Here is a 20,837-nt window from a genome sequence, read left to right on the forward strand (position 1 = left end):
GACACATGAAAGCAGCTAATCGCTAACAGCTAACCCGCTCATAAATTCAACAAAGGAGAAAAAAGTGACACAAACAAAACCAACGATGGAAGACATCCAGCAATTCATCTGCTTTGCCATTGACGTGGCTCTATATCAGAAATTCCAATCAAGCTTTGTTTCAGAGAAGGCTGTGTGCTGCGAGGAGAACTACAGATGACAAAAACAATCGACTGTGTATTTTAATACGGCGGGGTTGTGTGTGCCGCTGTCACAAAGACGTGATGATTCTTTCTACCAATCAATGGACTGCAGTATTTAGCTCCACCTCTTAGGGTCGGATCAATATTCTTGGCACCCCAACAGAAGGTTCCCAAAAAGTAGGACGGTCCAGGTCGGTAATTTGGGAATCTTTCCCGGATTTAGTCTATGGAAACACATGATACCAAGACGAACCAAACTGAGCCGCTAGGTGGAAACAGAGCTTAAGTGAGGGGCGTGGCTTTTGAGGGAATCAAAATCATCATCAAAAAAATCAATTAGGTCCAAATAAAAAAAACTTATTATTATTATTGTTATTTACTCATCCGTTTCAGCTATCACTTTTCTTTTATTTTTATATATATTAAAAAAACAAAAAAAAACTGCATGTTGGAAAAAACTTCTATTTCGACTTTAGGTTCCTCATATTTACTTTAGTTCAAACCAACAACATTTTTGAGAATTCCACATTGACTGTCACTTCCAGCTAAAAATAAACATTCATGCCACTGTTGTTCCAGCTCAAGTCAGTGTTCAATTTATCGTTTGCATCTGTTCAGCATTGTCTTGACTCATTTGTTATAATATGATGTGTTTATACCCTCATTTGAACTTCTTTCAGCGTGCAAACGCTATTGTCAAGTCTTTTCTGATGTATGGCCAAATTATAATTTCAACAGTTTTTTATTAATATGTTAAATCCAATAAACTACATCAATCATCCATTGTGTCTCGCAAGCTGTTGTTAAATGGAGCATTTTCCCTCTCAATAGGACACCTGAACCCCTGAACAAATGATAATGAATCATGATAATGAATGCTGTATGCTGCTAGACTGATGAATTGATCATGTGTTTGCATTAAGATTTCGATGGAAAATACAATTATTCATCACGCAGATTGGGACTGTAAAACATCACATGAAATTCTATCAACCCACTACTGATAAACTAAAATAATGATTCCTTTTCTTTCTTTTCTTTTTTTTTAACTTAAAAGCAGTTGAGACGAAGGAATTGGATAGAAAGAAAGATAAAACTAAAATGGACACAACAGTATAGTCTCTTACTGTGTGTCCCTCACTAAATAATTACTTAAAATATTAACATATTTTTCTATGCATATTTTTGCACTTTAAATCACAGTTTGTCAGTCTGTTGATCAAAGGCAATTATCCAGAGTAAACATCCTTAATCTTACAACGTGAATGATGAGATCTGAACCCTGATATGAACTGTTTTTAACATATTGTTGTTTACCATGTTTTGACTGCCTGAATGTTTTCATAATGTTTAATGTATCTGGAGAGCCTAAATCAAATTAAGGCACCTCTGATGGACATCAAAGAGTTATTCTATTCTATTCATTGTTGGCGCTATATAAATAGGCCAATGATTGATTGACACTTTGATATTTTCCATCTGTGACATTCAATCATTTCAAATCTGTTTCACCCTTCTTAGTCAGAACCTACATCTGCCTTTGCCAATGGAGCTTTAAGTAACCTTATTAGGGCAGAAATCCAGAGTCTGGCACTAGAGGATCAACTAAAGGGTCAACATACACGCGCAAATAATGAAGCGCGTGATGGAGAACTCAATTTGCAGTCCTCTTTGCCTTTATCGTTAGGTTACCTGCTTTGCTCTGCGAACACAGACACACACCCACACACTTAATCCCTCCCTCCCCTCGTTTGGGCAACTCTCTAACATCCTCGGGGAACTCTCTCTCTCTATTTTCTCTGACTCACACAAACATATGAGAGCGCGCGCACACATATAGGAGGATCCCAACAGAGGAGCGGCCAGTGAACAGCGGAGTGCGCGCTGGTCCAGCTCGTTAACTTGTCTACGTCCTACAGCCTATCACCGCTGTTTCTCGAGCAGCTTCAGCAATAACGAATCGGTCTAGCGAACAGTCTAACGGTTACTAAGAGACTCCTACAGACTCAGACTGGTCGTCATCGTCTGTTTTTACTCCAGATACTGCGGATTTTATCCTTGATACTGAGAGTGCGCACGTCTCCCAGACATAAACAAAGTCAACGGACATTAAGCTTCCTTTTATTCATCCAATTGCTGGGAAATAAAAACCGCAATCTCTGATTCGGCCCGGCTTTCTCCTGGTCCTCCGCTCTGGTTTAACTGCACCGGTCAGACTTGGAAAGAGCAACAGCCTCTACCGGCATCAGTGAGGTAAGAGATGCTCATGTTAGTCAAGATATACAGAATACTTAAAGTGCATGCTATGATAACACCTTGGACTCTCCAGTTATATCCTAATTACAGGCCTTACTGCAGCAAAAATTGATTATGCACAAAATATTCTAGATGGGCATCTCACTGTACTGGTTTGAAGAATGGATTTCGAAATATAACTCAAAAATAATTATTTGGATTTCAAATAGTATTTAACAACAATAGTGAGAGGATTTCACACTTTGCACTATCACCCATTCCTCCCACACACACACACACACACACACACACACACACACACACACACACACACACACACAGAGTCTTTTATGTCTCCTATTTCATAAAAACTTACATCTCCCGATCTGAATCCTTCTTTCTCTCATTCCCCCTCTCTAACTCTTTTCACAAGGATGGCTCTGGGCAGGGATGAGTTTAATTACTTAATGCCAAAAACAGAACTTTTAGTGTTCTGATGTGGAACTAATGTGGAAATCAGTCAGATTCAATGTGTATTACAAAACCCTTTTGCAGATCAAGACAGGGGAAGATGTGCATAACAGAAACTCACTGCTTCATCTGCAATCCTTTTGAGTGATGTTATGTGTTACTCTGCAAGTCAGTTTTGGATCTTGCTGTTATGATTCAATTATGGTTGTTGTCTTACTTTTTAAATGTTCATATATGTATGGCCTTTTAGTTATTGTCTTTTTCTTTAGTAAGTCTTTTGGTGTGTTTTTGTTATTTTGCGTGGCTTTTTTGAGGGCCCTTTAGTTGTTCTGTTAATAATGTTTTGTGTCACTTTGAAATCAGTTTGACACTTTGCAGCTAAAATACAGAGGTTCTGTTCTAATGAGACACCCACCTTTGCTATCCTCTCAGGTGGCACTCCTGTTCCTAATGCTTGGCACAGACATATAAGAGAACACACCCTGATCAGAGAACTCGGATTAGGAGCCTTACAATAAGAGAACTGTGACATAGAAATACAACATCTGACCTTTTTGTGTCCTGATACATGGAAAACATCCAATCCAGTTCAGGCGTGTATTGATGAAATCTGATCGAATGCACATCTCCCCATGTTGCCAGGGCTGTGCTGGTATGATATAAGCTGTACTGGTCCCAGTCCCTTCTGAGGTCATTGAAGTGCAGGACAGATCAGCTTGTTGTAAAAGCTCAAACATTGACTGTTAACGTCTGGTATTTATTATCCTGAGAAGAATCATCTTCTTAACATTATAGCAAGGAGCCTCTTCTTTCTGTCTAAGCCTCCTCATTCAGTTGGTCAGAGCAGCTCTGCCTGTTCCTTTCTATTTTTAGTCTCTATTTACAATGCAGTAGCTACAGAGGCAAGAAGAGTCTCACTGTGTTTCCTTCATCTGCCTCTTTTTCCTCCTTTCTCTAATTATTTGTCACATTGTCTTTTTTTTCACCCTTTCACCTTCAGTTTTCTCCTTCAAGCTGCTTTCATCAACATCATTATAGAAGCCAGACAGAGCCATTCAGCATATTAACCACTGGTAGCAGCTCCCCTCAAACTGCCACCTGCTCCACAAGCACATACCGTATACATAACAGTGTAAGGATGGGAAGACAGTGGAGGAGACAGGGGGTAGAGGTTAATCTCTGGATGCTTTTGACCCAAATCACCAAACGACCTACATACCCTCCCCTAAAACAACCCCCACAGTCCCCACCAAAGTATATCTTTGAAAATCAGAACACACATACAATACAATACAGTACACTGCTGCCTTTTGTATGCCAAGCCTTACTATGACAGCACAATAAATTTCAAAGACTTGGTAGGTCAATAATTACCTTTGACAAAATGCTGGAGCTGCTAAATGTGGCCTACATTGGCTTTAAATAGAGAAAAAGGTTTGATTAGGAGATCTTAAAGAGTCTCTTTTTAATAAAGCAAATGTAATTAACTTGTTCTCCATCTTTCGTCTGATACCTGAGCATAATCTTAAAGCAATCCCTTCATGGCAAAGTGTCCCAGTTTAGATTTAATACCGCAAATGTGCTGCAATAACCACTGCATCCACACCCATCATTGCCAAACCCACACAGTGCTGCTTCAACCGTTAATCCACATTTATTCTCTTGACACTTCCTTGAAGTTGGTGCTATGTTGAGAATATATTGTTACAGTGACCTTACACGTCAATACATGACAAAATCGTTGCCATATAAATACGAACCAAAAGCAAAATCACATCCAATAGGACTGTGCCTGGCTGTATGTTTACTCATTTTTTGTTCTAAGTCATATTTTATGTAGAGCATTTACACATGGTAAAGGGCAATATGATTTGGTACAACAGATAAAGAACATTTAGCTACCATTTGGGAGTTTCACCTGATGGCAAAGGTTCACAAGATTGATTTTTAAGCATTATTAGGATGCCATAATAAATTAACTTAGTGTACGTTGGTGCTTTACTGCACTTCACTGTCCATAATTATTTTGGGGATTTTTCAGTAACTTCATAACTTAAATTTGTCATGAGTAAATCCTCAGGCAAAAAAGAATGATGGAGGATTATTACTTGTGGACTCTTTGATTTACTAATCATAATTTGTGAAAAGGGAAAGGGAGCACTTAGTGAAGAGGCATCTGTGGAAGACAGCAGGAGACAGATGGAAAACAGCTAGACAGTAATGAAATGAAGAAGGTGAGAATGCCGCAGATCGGAAACCTGCTGCAAGTAATAGTTTAGATTTAAACATCACAGAGCAGGACATCGCTTTCCATCATGGAAGTTTTTATTCACAAAATGTTAACACCCTTTTTTTTTAGTAAGGCGTAAAGTCGACTTATTTCATTAACTGGTGTCTGAGTTGCCGAAGACAACAAACATTTAAACATTGGTGGCTAGTAAGCAAATGCTAGCTAGAGTAATTTGAGAAGGAGAGGGAGACACGACAATGGAAATGATGGAGAGAGAAAAGAAATAAGAGAGAATGGGCAGAAAATAATGAAAAGAGTCAGGTGGATGGATGAGTGAAAGGAGAGGCATTATTTAAAACCTCATTTTGATTTCGCTTAATATTTATAGATTACTATTTTTATCACAGTTAAGTTAAGCACAGATCCTATAAATATCATTTGTGGAAATGCTTCACTTCTCAGAAAGATCAGTAAATGAAGTATTGACTAAAAGTCAGTGAAGCAGAAGCCCGCCAGATTGCAGTGACGTCACACATTAGCTGTCAATGCAAAATACAGAGAAGTGGCAGATAAAGGCCAACTCTCAAAATGCATTTTATTTTTTGAAACATATACAGTAGGTGCCTGATTCATGACATACGTAGGTCTTACATATGCACTTGTTTTTAAATTCAGGCAAATGGACTTTGGCTTATAAACAGCAGTTACATAATATTTAACCTTTTTTAGAGTTTGTCAACTAAAATAACACTATTCCTAGCTTAGCTGACTGTTAGCTTCATGAGTGGTTTTAACACTGCTGTTTAGCCTACTTTGCAGGCATCATGATATCACTGGTTTAAGAGAACAGATTCAGTTATCAGTTATCAGTCAGTCATTTTAAATGAAAATATCCTCTGAAAATTTATAATGAAATAAAAACTGTGACAAGTTTTTTTTACTTTAAATGCAGATCAATGTTACCTTCAGAAGTTGGTTAAAAGTGCAGTCTTAAACTGATTTTGACATTAAAAATGTTTTTTGTTAAATAATAAAAAGTGCCTATACATAGGTCTTAATCACATCATCATTCATAAAACACGACAGAGGCTAAAGCTAAAGTTACTTACCATTTTATATTGAATTTGTTAACTAAACTTGTGCTATTATAGTCACCCCCTTTAGCTGTATCTGAAACAGCTAATACTAGCTTAAAAAGTAGCTTAAAAACACACTTTTTTAATGGAGAGTCTTTAAGTTTCTCATTTATAATGCTTGCAAAGTTTCTAAACCATAGCTGGCTATGTAAGATAATAGTATCATGAGTTTTGACATTATAGTTGTAAGACTTGGTTTAACCCTTTATAGGAATAAATAAATGAAGCTAAAAGCTACTGTTATCTAAAATGAAATCAATATAAGTGATTCAGACTGTTTTTGCAGCCTTTTTGACGTGTAGGCTACGTATCGATTTGTAGCTGTACACGATGTACCTTTTACTTCATAATGTCGGTTTACCCCCACACTTCTTTAGAAATATAGTGTGAGATAGACTGAGGTATAGAAAGATTAAAAAGGACGAAGAACTAGATTGATTTGTAAAGGAACATTTATTTTAAACAAGCAAGAAAAGAATTTGATACTTAAAGGATATAAAGGCTCTGAAAAGGGCTTACTTAAAAGAGAGAAAGATGGAATTAGGACAAAGTGGATGGAGGAAAAACAGGGAGGAAGAGATGACTGATAGCCTTAGAAAGAGGAAACACTGACTCCCCGTTGTCTCAGGGGGATGCTGCTGTGACCTGATCTGGTCATCACTTTCCCTCTCTCTGTCTGTCTAATATTGGTAAGACACACTTGTGTTTTCTTTAAACCTACAAAGGAACCCACATTATGTACAAACCCTAACACAACTAAAAATATGTCACAGTCTTACAGTCTGCCATTCTATGTCTCGCTTATTCTGCCTACTGTAACAACTTCTTTCTTTTGGCTTCTCTTGAATTGCTTTTAAAAAGCAGTAATTGTTGTACTTTGGGATCACAGCATTTAGATAAAAACACTGTTATCTAGTCGAAATCAGACAGCCATTTACATGTACCCGTGGCTCTTATCTGATCCAAGATGGGATTGATGAGCTATAATCCTTGGTACAAGCAGGAAAATAACAGGTAGTTAAGTCTTAAGGTTGCCTTAACGTTTGCGATCTTATAATTTTAATCCTAAAATACGAAGAAACTTAAAAACTTAGAAGGTTTATCAGATCTATATAGTGTTGGGGAAACTTTTAGCATTTTTTTAGAGGTTTTAAAGCTTTTATGTGAGTGGCATTAATCCTCTTTTGTAACTTAAGCAATGCATACTGATACAAACGTTATTTTTTTAATGTTACATCAAAGGACAATTTTTATATTTTACATATTTATATTATTTTTTACAAGCAGAAGTATATTTTCCCAACTGCATTCTGTAAACATTGATTTCAGATAAAAACTAAAGTGAAAAATCAGCCCATTAACTAAGAATGAAATAATTGTCTGTTGTAATGTTATCGTCTACTTTATGAGCATCATTAGAATACAGACCGTGATAGGAAATAGGTGAGGAGTTCTGTGCTGCTTTTTTCATGTCTCACAATGCTCCCACACTCACTAAACTGCCACGAAGGACAATTGCATAATATCAAGTACAATATTAGTTAATGTGCTTTAAAAATACCATTGTTTCTGTTTGAAGCACCTCGGTGAGATCAATCCTAAGTGCAGACCAGACAAGCACTCTGCTCACCCGAATCCTCCAATGACTCACACAAGCACACATACACACTCAGAAGTATATAAACACACAAGGGAAAGTGTATTGTTGAGAGGGCATAGTGAACCTATGTGGGTGGGGAGTGAGAGTAAGAGGGAAGGAGCCAGAGAGACAGAGAAAAGGATACAGCAGAAGGGATGGAAGATAACGAGATAGTTGACAACTCCCAATTTTTACTTTTTTGACTGCATCATCCTGAGTTAAAATTATTTTGTAAATATTTAATAATGTTATTTTCCTGATCCTTCATTGCACAAAAGTACAGCATTCTAATCATGTTGACCACTATGTGTACTGGAGGTTCTTTATTGTACATAAATGCTGTTTTAATATTTCAGCAAAATGCACAAATGCTTTAATTTTTGCTGGTGAGATTAGAAGACTGATATCACCTACCTGTCCATGACAAGCACAGGGTTAGGAACTGGGTTACTTAGTTGTAATGCTGACTTTGACGGAAACTGACAAAAAACACTCATGTCAGTTCAAAATGAAACTTACAAGAGTCTACTTCACATGTTGCCTGCAAAGGCTGGGCCAATTTAGAGGCACAAAACTCTAAACTAAAGCTCTTATTGTTACATGAAACATTACTGATCAAAATGTGATATACACACGTTGCAGCCTTTCCGTTTGTCCACAGAAGCACATACTGTCCTCGTTGTCTTGTGAGGTTCAGACACAAAATATTTTCTCTCATTCCCTCCCCTCAGGTATTTGTATTCTAGCCTGCAGCCATGAGTCTGGATTTTAAATGATCAAACCACAGGAGGTGAAAGGTTGCAAAAGTAATTAAACTGAGTATATTCATACAAGCAGAAGTGCAAATATGTAGCCCAATGACACAAAAGGAGACAACTGAATTTATCCTGAGGTGTTGAGTGGGTCTGCCAGTTTTGGCAGCACTCGTTTGTACTCTGCGAATTTAACAGCCTCTTTTCACTCTTCCTGTAGGTTGAATCACTAAGCTGCTGCAGGGCACAGTTGTACAATATCGAGTCCGCTACCCACTATTCTGTGCTGTTCAAAAATAACCCTGACTCGCTTGCTTTGTGCAGGAAGAAAAGCCCTACATCAAGCTGCAGTCATGGATGAGATGGACTTGCCCCAGATGAAGAAGGAGGTGGAGAGCCTCAAGTACCAACTGGCTTTCAAACGAGAAAAGTCCTCCAAAACAGTGACTGAGTGAGTATTTAGTGCACAATAGCTCTAAAAATATCCAAGTTCAGCCCCCCTGAAAAACTGTGAAAAGTTGCTTTGAGGACAAAAATCAAATAGCTTTAATACATTTGAAACATTGAAAATAATGCTGCCATATTCTTAAACAGTTAAACAATTTGCTATTTCATTGCTTTTCAGTGCATCAGTGCATTTTAAAGTCCATTTATGACTGTATTAATTAGATCCCTTGTTTGATCGCAGTAGATTTAATTTACATTTTATATTATTGATAAAAGAGTGTGTAATAAAAGTACATTTCACAAGCTAGTACAAGCAGCTGATGGTCCTGTGAGGATGCAATTACTCACAGGTAGACAACGTTTAAGTTCATTTAATTGGTACCAACACAAAAATTAGCATTAAAGGGCTTACTGAATAAGTATCATAATTGTGGTTCTTTTACTTTCACAAATAATCTACAAATGTATGTTTACTGCTTGTCTACACTGACGAGCTAACTGAGAACATGTGTTGTAATGGGAAAGACAATAGTTTAGCAAGCTAGCGCAAGCTAAACACCAGTTTTTAGCACAAGTGTGTCCAACAAAAAGCAGGCTAACCTGGTGAAAGTCAACCCAAGGTTCACCATTGTTTTGGAACAGCGATTATTTCTTTATGTCTATTCACCTCTCTATGATTATATTTTCTCTTTTTGGCCACTTTGTCTGCACCTAAAATTACTTTTGCATAAATCTATATTTAAATTTTGAGGAAAAAGCTACTGACTATCTTTAAGAAAAATAGATTATTTCTAAAGTGTACGGTTTTTAGTTTTTTTAAGATTCATTTTTGGGGTTTTTTGTGCCTTTATTTGAGAGATATTCCTATTTCAGAGATAATCCTATCTCTCAAATAGTATAGAGTCAGAAATGGAGGACATAGAGAGGGGGGAATGACATGTGGGAAGGGAGCAACAGGACCTGAGCCGTCTGCTTGAAGGATTGTACCATCAGTACATCGGCGTGCAATAACGTATACACCAGAATATGATTGTGTGTAACTGCATACTTTGTGATCTTTTAAGACCCACAAACACCATTGTGACAAAAAGCAGCGGACAATTTAAATCATGATTAATTGTTCAGTCAGCATCTGGCAACTCATGTATTTAGCAATGTATTCAAATATACACCATTAACAATAACCTGAAAAGAAAAAGCATTTACAATCAGTATGGAGTCCTTTGATTCTGTAAGTTTAGTCTTTCCTCAATGATAAAACATGAGAAACAGACATCCATGAAGAGTCAATCAGGGAAACTTAGAAGAATCACTTCATGTGAGGCTTCATCAGCACTGTTTGAGAGGATGGTCTTTTGACTAATGATGTTTTTCACTTTGAGCGTTAAAGTATTTTGGGTCTGTGTTTAAAAACGTTCATTAAAATAAAATAGATATTGAATAAAAAGAAGAAGCTTGAAAAAAAAAGTGTTAAACTTCAAGGAAAACAAACTGAATGTCAAGTGGTTTCATTTGAAATTTACACTCTCAAAAGTAAAATTTACAAAATACAGTTACGCTGAATAACTGCATTGCTTTAATTCAGTCATATAGGCACAGGGCTGTAGTGCTGTTATTCAGTACAACAGCACTTCCGCTTATGTAGTTGTATGCCTTCATCCATGTGAAAGAAGCAATAATTAGAACAGAGCTACAGTAGCTGGAGTTAATGTCTGTTTTTGATTTATGGCTAATGGTTGCTCAGATTCTCTTTCTTGCCTTTTATGGAAATTGGATAGAGGATGGATTGTGGGCAATACACTTCCTCTGGAATTTGAAATATGTCTCTGTCCCTCTGTGTCTCTCCACAAAGCTTGGTAAAGTGGATAGAAGATGGTGTCCCAGAGGATCCCTTCCTGAACCCAGAGCTGATGAAGAACAACCCATGGGTGGAGAAAGGAAAGTGCATCCTTCTCTAGAAGAAACAACAGACCCCGCCATGACCCTTCATCTTCAACCACCATGACCAACACACAACCAGGCCTACAGATCGACCCTGAACCCCACCCTGATGGCCCATGGCCAGAACGTGCATCCTAACCTCTCACACTGAATGTACAACAAATGAATACCCAAAACTTCCTGAACACACACCCCAACAATGGCAAAGAAACACACACTGACAAAGAAACACGCATCACACAATTTCATGCAAAACTTTGGGATTTTCCCTGACTGCCACACGTTCACTGCAAGTGTATACCTGCCACGGTGATGCATCATGACTATGATATGTGATGACGATGATCAATACTCTTATTACCTTTCTCTATATGGATATATGATTACTTATTTATGCAGCTGCTAGTCACAAGCTTACTTTTCTCTTTATCAATATCGCCTCTTCACTGTTAGCATAAACGTTTTTCCCCACCCTCTTAAAAGTTGTCATGAACTGTAGAGTCACATTTTTCCAGGCAGCAGACTCACTGTAGAGCTGCAGCAGGGAATTCTATAAAGCTACATGCATAATTCCACTTTTAAATTTAATCTAACTATATGTGTACGGCCCTGCCCCATTCATAATATCACCTTTTTTACGTATGAAATTTAACTGAAGTAAACATCCCACAGGCAAATCGTAATAGTATGGATTATCCAATCGCAAATTTTAACAGGCTGTTATGATGCAAATAAGAATATTGAAAACGTTTGTTGTTAGCTTACTGCAGAGAGTTATTCAAGATGTCATGCTTATGTTACACAGCAACGTTTTCTTCAGATGAAAAGGCAAATGCAGAGGATTTGCTAAATAGAAATAGGTTTGCGAGTTATCTCGAGTGTAACTAAGTTGACACTAGTGTAACTAGCTGGTATAACCGAGTGTTGTACAATATTGGAAGACGTAGGTGTTTTTAGCTGTTCTTGACTTTAACGTTCATGTTAAATATCTGCTTGCATAGAGACTGAAAGTACATGCATGATGTAGAAGGAAAAACAATAATTCTTTACAAGAGCAAAATTAGACTTTTTAGTTCTCAGCAATCCCGTTGCTCATTTTGACCGTTCTTTATACATAGTTTTCATTTCACACATGTGGCATTATCACATTTTGAATATGAGACTCGCAACCAGTGTTGTTTTGCTTCAGTGTCTTTTGGTCTCAAAGTATCATAGCAGCTCTGTTTGTGTGTTGTCAGTGCAGAATGAAGCTATGCGTCTCTAGGGGGGATGACTATACTGCTCCCTCTCCTCCTTAGCTACAGCCCCTGAGGACTACACACAAAGCCACAAACCCATCCGCTCAACATGCAAACAACCCACACAAGCACACTATTGCTCTCCACCGCAGCTCTCCATACATGTACAGACAGACCCCTTTAACTTATTAACTTATTGAACAATACTTAAGTTTATTTATTTATTTATTTATTGATGACTTTCACCTTAGCTTTATTTAGTATGTCTGCATTCTTCTTTCTCATATCCCACCTTAAAAGGAAAAACAGAAAATGACCAAAAATCGATTACATCTTGCCAGATCATCATCTACGACTGCCTTGTACACAGTTTCCTTAAACAGAGAATGTAAATATATGGCATGACTATGCTAACCTCAGAACTGGTTTGTGTGTGCATGCATGCAACTGTGTGTTTTTGTGTGCAATTTTTCATTTAAGTGCAGAAATGTGGACATTGTGGACAATGTGGACATCTCCCAAGCAGATCATGAGGCATATACAGCACGTACATGCACACATAAGTATCTGTGTCACACACGCAGGCAGGTCTGAGGCCGAGCACACACACGCACGCACACACACACACACACACACACACACACACACAGCTTAGTAGGAATGTGTATGAGGGGGGACTGGCAAGGATGTGGGATTCTCTAGATGACTTGGGACAGGGGAACCTCACATCATCTCAGTACTGTAATGAGTCTCATTATATATATTTTCAAAATGACTCATTTCCCTGACGACTAATCAGTGCTTGAATTATTTAAGTTCTGAACTTAACGTGTAACCGTAAGTGTTTAATTATTCTAATTCTGTAAACTCAATTATAGACATTGGTGTTTTTTTTAAAAACCTGATTGCACCCATCTTAGCGCTGCATTCGTTATTCCTTGTGAAGTATGTATGATGAGCAAAGACACCATCCAGTCACACTGACGTAGTTCAGATTTAATTAAAACAAAAATGCAGTTATAAAATTGTACTTGCTGTGTGGCCAATAAACTTAGGATGTCAAGCATATATGCAAGATGACAACTCCAAATACAGTCACTTTAGATGTCCCATGGTTCATTGAGAAGCATCGTGAGGCATAATGTCCTTGATTTTTGACATTATGTTTTATTTTAAATTAAAAGTTTAGGTACTATCGACATGATTGAATGATGCAGAAGCTTGTTTTAAAAAAATACAGTGTTGTAATTTTTAACATAAATGCATGTATGGGGACATTTAAAATGGCTTCAATAGTACAAAGAACTGTTTTTTTTTGTCTCAGGTATATAGATTCTTTAGCATTAGGCTTCCAGTTTTTTCTTCCTCCAATGCAATTTTATGATTCAAAGGTTTCAACTTTTTTTAAGCTCTTACAAAACTCATGAAAATAAGTATGCATGCTGTCCGCTGTAGTCTCACGAGGTCCTACTGTATGTGAGGGCCAACTGTACATGAGAGGATTCCTGAGTCCGCCTGTCCCTTGTCGGTTTTCTGTTCAGCAACTTTACTCACTTGTTTGTTTTGTTTTTATATAATCTGAACGTGTGTATGTTTGAATGTATGTATGCCATTACTATTATAATGACAGCTTCAAACCTTGTCTAAATATCTAGCGACATATTACTTGTGAGAGTGATTTGGAAAAAAATATTATGCATCTGATCAAGTCTTAGTGTAAAGATGACAATGAGCAATAAATTAAACATCATTTTGTATTGAATGTTTTACACAAACATTTAACTGACTGAATAAAGTAGAAGATTTTTAGACAGCTGGATGTCTTTCTTGTTTTTTTTTCATGTGATATGTATGTACATGAAATGATTAGTGACGTAACACAAATAAGGTCAAAAATAACATGAGCACAAAAGAAGGTTGTGCAGTTGACATGCAGAAATTATTTGGCATATACAGTATGTCACCTATGACCTTTATTGTGTTTGGATAAGTACAAAACCAACTTCTGATCATTGTAAATAACATAAGTGGCGTAGATTTGTGGTAACTTAAATTACTAAATAAATATTTTTTTGATAACTCTGATAAATTTGCTAAAACAAAATTGTAATTAAAGTATCAAAAGAAAAACAAACATGAGAAAGGTACAGGCACAAAGGTTTCACAAAATACAGCTACTCTACCTTTGGAAAAAAAAAGATGGTGAAAAGATGGCTGGTTGAGTTTTCCCTATGAGACAAACAACATTAATAGCTAACTGTGAGCTGTTAAAAAAAAATCAACTTTTGTTGATTCTTCCATTGATTGTACATTTAACAGAGGAACAGTGTTCTTCTTGAATTTTGAGTGGATTTACTTTTATTTTAATGTAAGCTGCTGGCCTCAGTCAATGAGCTTGGCTGGTTGTTCTTTGGACAGTACTGTATTCAATGCCTCTTGCATTTTTGCCATGTTGGCTATGTACTTTTATCCTTTGTCTTCTTTACTGTCTTGATTGCTGTCCTCGTACTGTCTGCTGTCCTTGTACTTACTTTCCGCAGAACAAATTGCCCTCAGGAGACGAATAAAGTTAAAGTTGTAAAGTTGAGTTGAAGCAGATCCTGAAAACTTCTACAGAAGATCTTTTGAACATTTTTTTACAGTGACAGTCTCAAGTCAACTTGAGAAATGAGGTCTAAAATGTCACTAAATATATGCTTCTGAGATATATTTAGCTAAACAGCTGAATGCTTTTTGTTTTTGGAAAGCAGAAGAAATGAAACTTATCATATTGGCCCCTATAGTCTTGGAAATGCTACTGTATAGCTAGCTGTCTTGTGTGCTAGTTATCATGACTGTCCAAAAACAGCACAAGCCTTCAGGTTCTTAGCATTGGGCCCCTTCTTTTGACCCTTATACAGTATTTGCTGCTGTATTATAAAATTCTGAGCCAGAAAAACTGCATGTACTTATCTTTGACCAAAAGGTTTACAGATGGTATACTTGAAAACAGTGTTGCTGGCTACCAAGGACATCTATTTTTTGGGCTATGGAGGCTATAAAAAAACATATTATTTTGAATCTGTAAGAGAAGGCAGATCAAAATGCTGACAGCGAAAAGCCAAGAGAGATAATAAAATAGACTGGAAGATAGAAGGTAGAAACAGAGGAGACAGATGGTCCAATGGACGGCCACACTTGAGGGGCTGACGAAAAGCTGCAATCTCCTCTCCTCCTTCCCCTCCACTGCTTCTTGTAACTCATGAATAATAGAAAACAGTAGACATGGAGGGCTCTCACTTCACTCTGTCAGTGCCTCTTGGTCTCTAAATATCTCTGCCTCTCTCAATCACTGACCACCTTCTTTTCCTTCCCTCTCTGACTGATTTCTTTTCAAATCACAAAACCAAAGTGTGCTCGAAGGAAAGCCTATAAAGCAACATGAACTACTGTATAAAACCATACAAATGTGCTTAACTGCTGTTCACCGCACCATAATCTATTAAACACTTCAAGGACTGAAACAGACTCATGTTTGATGCTAGATAGGCTTTCATGAAAAAAAATCTCTTACTTTTTGTATTGTGTCAAAGAGGTAACTGGAAAAAAAACTAATGAAGAAATTAATAACAATAATAATAATAATAAAAGCTAATAAAAAAAAGTCAATGTTAACTGTCCTGATGACAAACAATGTTTGAAGTGTGGAAAAGAAGTCTAAACTGAAGCTCTGAGGTACTCTGATGTGGTATAGGGATGTGTCTATGCGTTTCGACTACACTGAGTCTTCATCTGAAAATTATGAATCTACAGTAAGAATTTTCAAGAAATTAGGTGAAATAGGATATGTTATACACCCTAATTTGTTTAAGACGAGGAAGTGCACATACTCACGTAAGGATATGCGATTGGTTACAATTTAAAGAACATGTGCAATGTGATAAAACGATAATAAAAAAACAAAGAAGACAAGACAGGAACAAAAGGAGTTATCAAGAACACACTAAGGCATGATCAATAACAACAGAGATCAAATCAACATCCTAACCATCCTACATACCTTCATCGTCGTCATAAATATCACACTCTTGATCTTTATCAGGGTGATCAGCATCATCAATATAAAGTGTGTATGGTGTTCATTATAGATTGTTAATGTTTTCACACATCAACACAATGGTACTGCAGACATGCAACAAAAGCACAATATTTAAATCAGAGCTTAGATGACATTACAAACTGTAGCTGTAAATGATCCACTTATCTTTTGGGGTCGAAGGGTTTTGCTTTTTAATTGATGTGCAGATTGCATGTTCAACACTGGTCTGTTCAATGTGTGTCAAAGTGATTGTTGGGTATATTCTTTTAAAACAAATAAAGGTAATGGACAGCTGACTATTGCTCAGGGTGTGTCTGTCTGCTTTTTATGGGTCATCTCCCCTCAATCCCATCCACACACACACACACACACACACACACACGCACACACACACACTCACTAATGCACTCAATCCCCCTCACCCTTGATGCTAAATCCTAACCCCCATTGTCCCTTTCCCCCTGAAATCCTCAACCGATCGGCTTTCCTTGACACAAGCACACACCCTCACACAAACACACACATGCAAAAACCACACACACTCACTCACTCACACACACCACCACCACTCTCCACACTGCTTCCTCAGTCTGTCTGCAGTCAACGCTAATGCATCGGTTAATGGCCCTAACCCCCCCCCCCCCATTCACTCTCAGATTACACTCTCAAGCACACACGAGTACACGCAAATGTGCATACCAACACACATACGTGCACATGCAACTATTTAAATACTCTCTAGTTCAGCTGGACATGTGTTCATAGACCTACATACACTGTACACATACAGATGCATGGAGATAACACAAAACATGCACTTAGTCAGTCCTCAGCATACATTGATGAGTGGATTAGGATTAGCAATCCACCCCCAACACTACACACAAACACACTCTCAGTGTATATAAAAGGGACATGAACCAATCTCTAATGCACATTCTGCTGGTGGTGATAATCTCTCTCTTGCTCACACCCACCACACAAACCAGACTGACTGCTCTCTGTACTGCTCAGGTCACCACATGCCATCTAATCTGAGACTTTTAATCCACTCTTTCTGGGACCTTCCCGCTCTCCCCCACTCTATCATGAATGCACTGGTCTGTCTTTAAACAGGAACTTATGGGCTCAAACTGCCTATAACACTACAAATTGTTTAGTAGTTTGTCTCGGACAAAATCACCCTTAAACCTGTAGAGATAGCATACAAACATAACTGTAGGTTTGAGAGGCCTTGTCAACATAATGGCCTTGGTTTGCTACAAGAGATCTACCAAAATATCCTTTTAAGCGCAGATAACGATAACGACTCTCTTTTGGTAATTGTCTCTCAACTCCAACTCCATTCCCGCCCCCTAAGTTTCCAGTCCTATTGGAAAACAAAGACAACACACACACAGACACACACACAAACACACACACACACACACACACACACACACACACACACACACACACACACACACACACACACACACGGAAGAATGTGTGGCTGGATGTTCTTTGTGACTAATGAGAGCCTTGAAAACTTTGTTGATCCCAGACAATAGTTGATGTGTTACAATATTAGACCATAAACTTGTTTCTGAAATTTGTCTGATTTTATTTTGAAACCCAAATCATAACAAGTATTTGTGTATAGCTCACACAGCCAGAGGTTATACCTGGCATGTGTTTGCTGCTTGTTAGCTGTTGCTCTAGATTAGTAGCACTCCTTCAAGAGTCAGACACAAGACTGTAGAAAGACTTAGAAATAGGGTAGGGATCTTAAGTTTTAAACACTCTTACCAAGCACTTTCACATTTCACATTTAATTGTAATGTGCGATCTTTTTTATCCACAGAATATCTTGATCTAAACAAATTTCCAGCTTTGGAGAATCTGATGTTGTATTGTGCTATCATACATTATAATGTCAGATGTTTGAAAAACCATCCACTGATTTATTTTTGTTTGGTTTTTTTTACACAGACTTTAGGCAGCTTTGAAGGCAATCTTGTGTGCCACAAGAACTGAGTGAGATCTGTTCTCCTTTTTTAAGGCTATTTTTAGCATTTAAAATCATTCTGCTTCTCCTTCCAGCTAAGTCCCCCGACTCCAAATGTTTTGCCTGTCTTTCTGCCTCAGGTTTCTCAAAAGATAGGAATTAAGTGTGTCTCTATCCGACCCATCCTGCAGCTTATTGAGCTGATCTGCTGATGGGACCAGTGGATTCCCTGGACTTTAGGTTACCATTAGCACTCATTATCGAAGCAAGGGTTAATCCACACGAGCTGCAGCTCAGACACTCATACACAACACTCTGCTTTATCCAGATGGAGCTGTCAAGAAACACTAATGTTTTTTAAAGTGAGTGCCAGCTGCATAAAGCATTATTTGCTTGTCCAAGAGAAGAATTTGAGCTCTTTCAAAGCAATTTGTTTGGTTTAATCTTTGATTTTGGTATTTGATAATTATTATGACAAATTAGCCAAACAAAATTGTTCAGCTTAAGGAGGTAGCAAGAAGTTTGCAAATCATTTAGAAGACCAAGCAAGTTGTTTGCTGACTACTTCACCAGTACAAATAATAAGGTGGTGATGTGTATATGCTGTGTTCACAATTTGTTGGACAAAAATGTATTTGACAAAATATTTGACTTTATGAGATAACTTGTTTGCTGAAAGTCAAAAGAAGCGCTCTTAAAAAAACTGTGCAGTAAATTAAACCGCAGTTAAACGCTAGTTAGTGTTGATGTCCTTTTAAACCGCCATGACTTAAGAAACAAAATGTAACCTTAATATTACAGATTGAACACATAACTTTATATTTCATTAACATAAAACAGTAAATTAGTGAGCTCAGGCGACAATTTTATTACCTTAAAACCTGGCTAGCTGTGTTAACGTCTCCGTGTTTTTTGTTAAACTAAGCTAGCTTGCGGAAGCAGTTGAAGAAAAGAAATGATTGTTTGCAGACTTTCTAACTTACTCTTAGAAACAAAGCAAATACATTTGTTCCCCAAAATGTGAAATACTTCTCAACGTTTCATTACTTATTTAAGTAGGATCAAAAATATATGTCAAAATCTCAGACTGCTGTTCTTGTAAACATGTAGATAAGAATCAGTTGAAAGCTTAACGTTCACAGCTTAATAAAGACCCTGGAAAGTCAAAAGCCTCTCAGCAAGATGCTTAGCTCTTATTTAGATGCTTTCACTATAAATGTTCTTTCGTTAAGTTAAATATAATACTGCAAGCTCCAGTAATACCATTCCCATTAGCCCAACATTAATCCAAGCTCAACACTAAAATCAATATTAACCCAGCATACAACTTGCTCGCTCAATATACTGTACATAACCCAGCCGAATCAAATATAAGGTCAGGTCATTTGGGGGGGGGGGGGGCGCGCGCAACTATTCTATACGTTGGGGGAAGGTGGGCTTTTATGGTGAAAGATGGCTGCCAAATGTTACTGCTTTGATAAAGTGTTCTTTCAGAAAAGCATGGATATAACAAACGAGATGGCAATATGTTGAGTGATCAGGTTCCCACAGTGCAACAATTCAATCGCAGTGTAGTCTGAGCTATCTAATCAAAAAGATATGTCAATGGAGCGATTTTGAAAAACAATAACGAATCCTAATCCTAGCACTATATATGGTATGTTTGTAAGTTAAATTGCACATTTCAAGAGGGATTGAACAACACAACGGTTGTGACAGCTCAAATCTGTGACCTTTTCCCTAAAGGATCATCAGCCTAACCACATGGTCAAACTGTTCACAACGGACACTGTATGGCTGAACCATACAGCGGGAGAATGTCTGTGATGGACATAGTCTTTCAACTTGAAACATCAGTTTGGTTAAGATTGGCGAGTAGCCTGGCTCTAGTGTACAGGAGGATGATGAGGAGGAGGACTCTCCAGTAATGGTGACTGTTTCTATGTTAATATCACCACAATGTGTATTAGGACTACAGCCATGAAACCACACCAATAGAACACCATATACAGGCAACTGAGTAAAGAGTATAAGGCAGTGAAAATCTGCTCAAAGTAAATAACATTGTTAACACCCACTTGCAGTTTCAAGCAACTCACCACAACTTAGTGTGACTTTTACAAAGGGGATATAAGGACAATAGCAGGAAATATTTGGTAGTGGCAGTGCACGTAGGAAATCAGACCATGAGTTCGAAAATGTCATTCAATATATGCAACTTTTTTGGAATTTGTTTTTATTTTGCTATGGCAAATGAATTGCTGTAGCTATAAAGGGGAGCCCTGAAGAAATTCTAAAGGCATTACTTCTCTACCTTTCAACAAGTATGATCATCATTGTTCAACAGAGCAACGTCCACGAGGAAGCAGGGAATCTTGTGCAATAATAAATGTTATTTAGTTTGGAGAAAACAATACTGTGTGGTAATGATAGGTGCAGATGGCTACCATAAGTCATTTTAAGACTTTGTTTTAAACAGAAAAAAAAACGATGTAGTCCCT

At 37.6% G+C, this 20,837-nt stretch overlaps 1 protein-coding gene across 1 annotated transcript; it reads left to right on the top strand.

Annotated features, from left to right (window-relative positions):
• The first annotated feature begins 1,939 nt into the window (after nucleotides 1–1,939).
• Nucleotides 1,940–14,085, top strand: gng13b (guanine nucleotide binding protein (G protein), gamma 13b). The gene is made up of 3 exons (XM_079366715.1): nucleotides 1,940–2,435; nucleotides 8,970–9,096; nucleotides 10,945–14,085. Exons 2-3 carry the CDS (start codon nucleotides 8,999–9,001, stop codon nucleotides 11,048–11,050), a joined length of 204 nt encoding a protein of 67 aa, XP_079222841.1. The 5' UTR covers nucleotides 1,940–2,435; nucleotides 8,970–8,998; the 3' UTR covers nucleotides 11,051–14,085.
• The last annotated feature ends 6,752 nt before the right edge of the window (nucleotides 14,086–20,837 follow it).

The sequence above is a fragment of the Symphodus melops genome, assembly GCF_947650265.1.
Source record: "Symphodus melops genome assembly, chromosome: 17".
In the NCBI taxonomy this organism is placed as follows: Eukaryota; Metazoa; Chordata; class Actinopteri; order Labriformes; family Labridae; genus Symphodus; species Symphodus melops.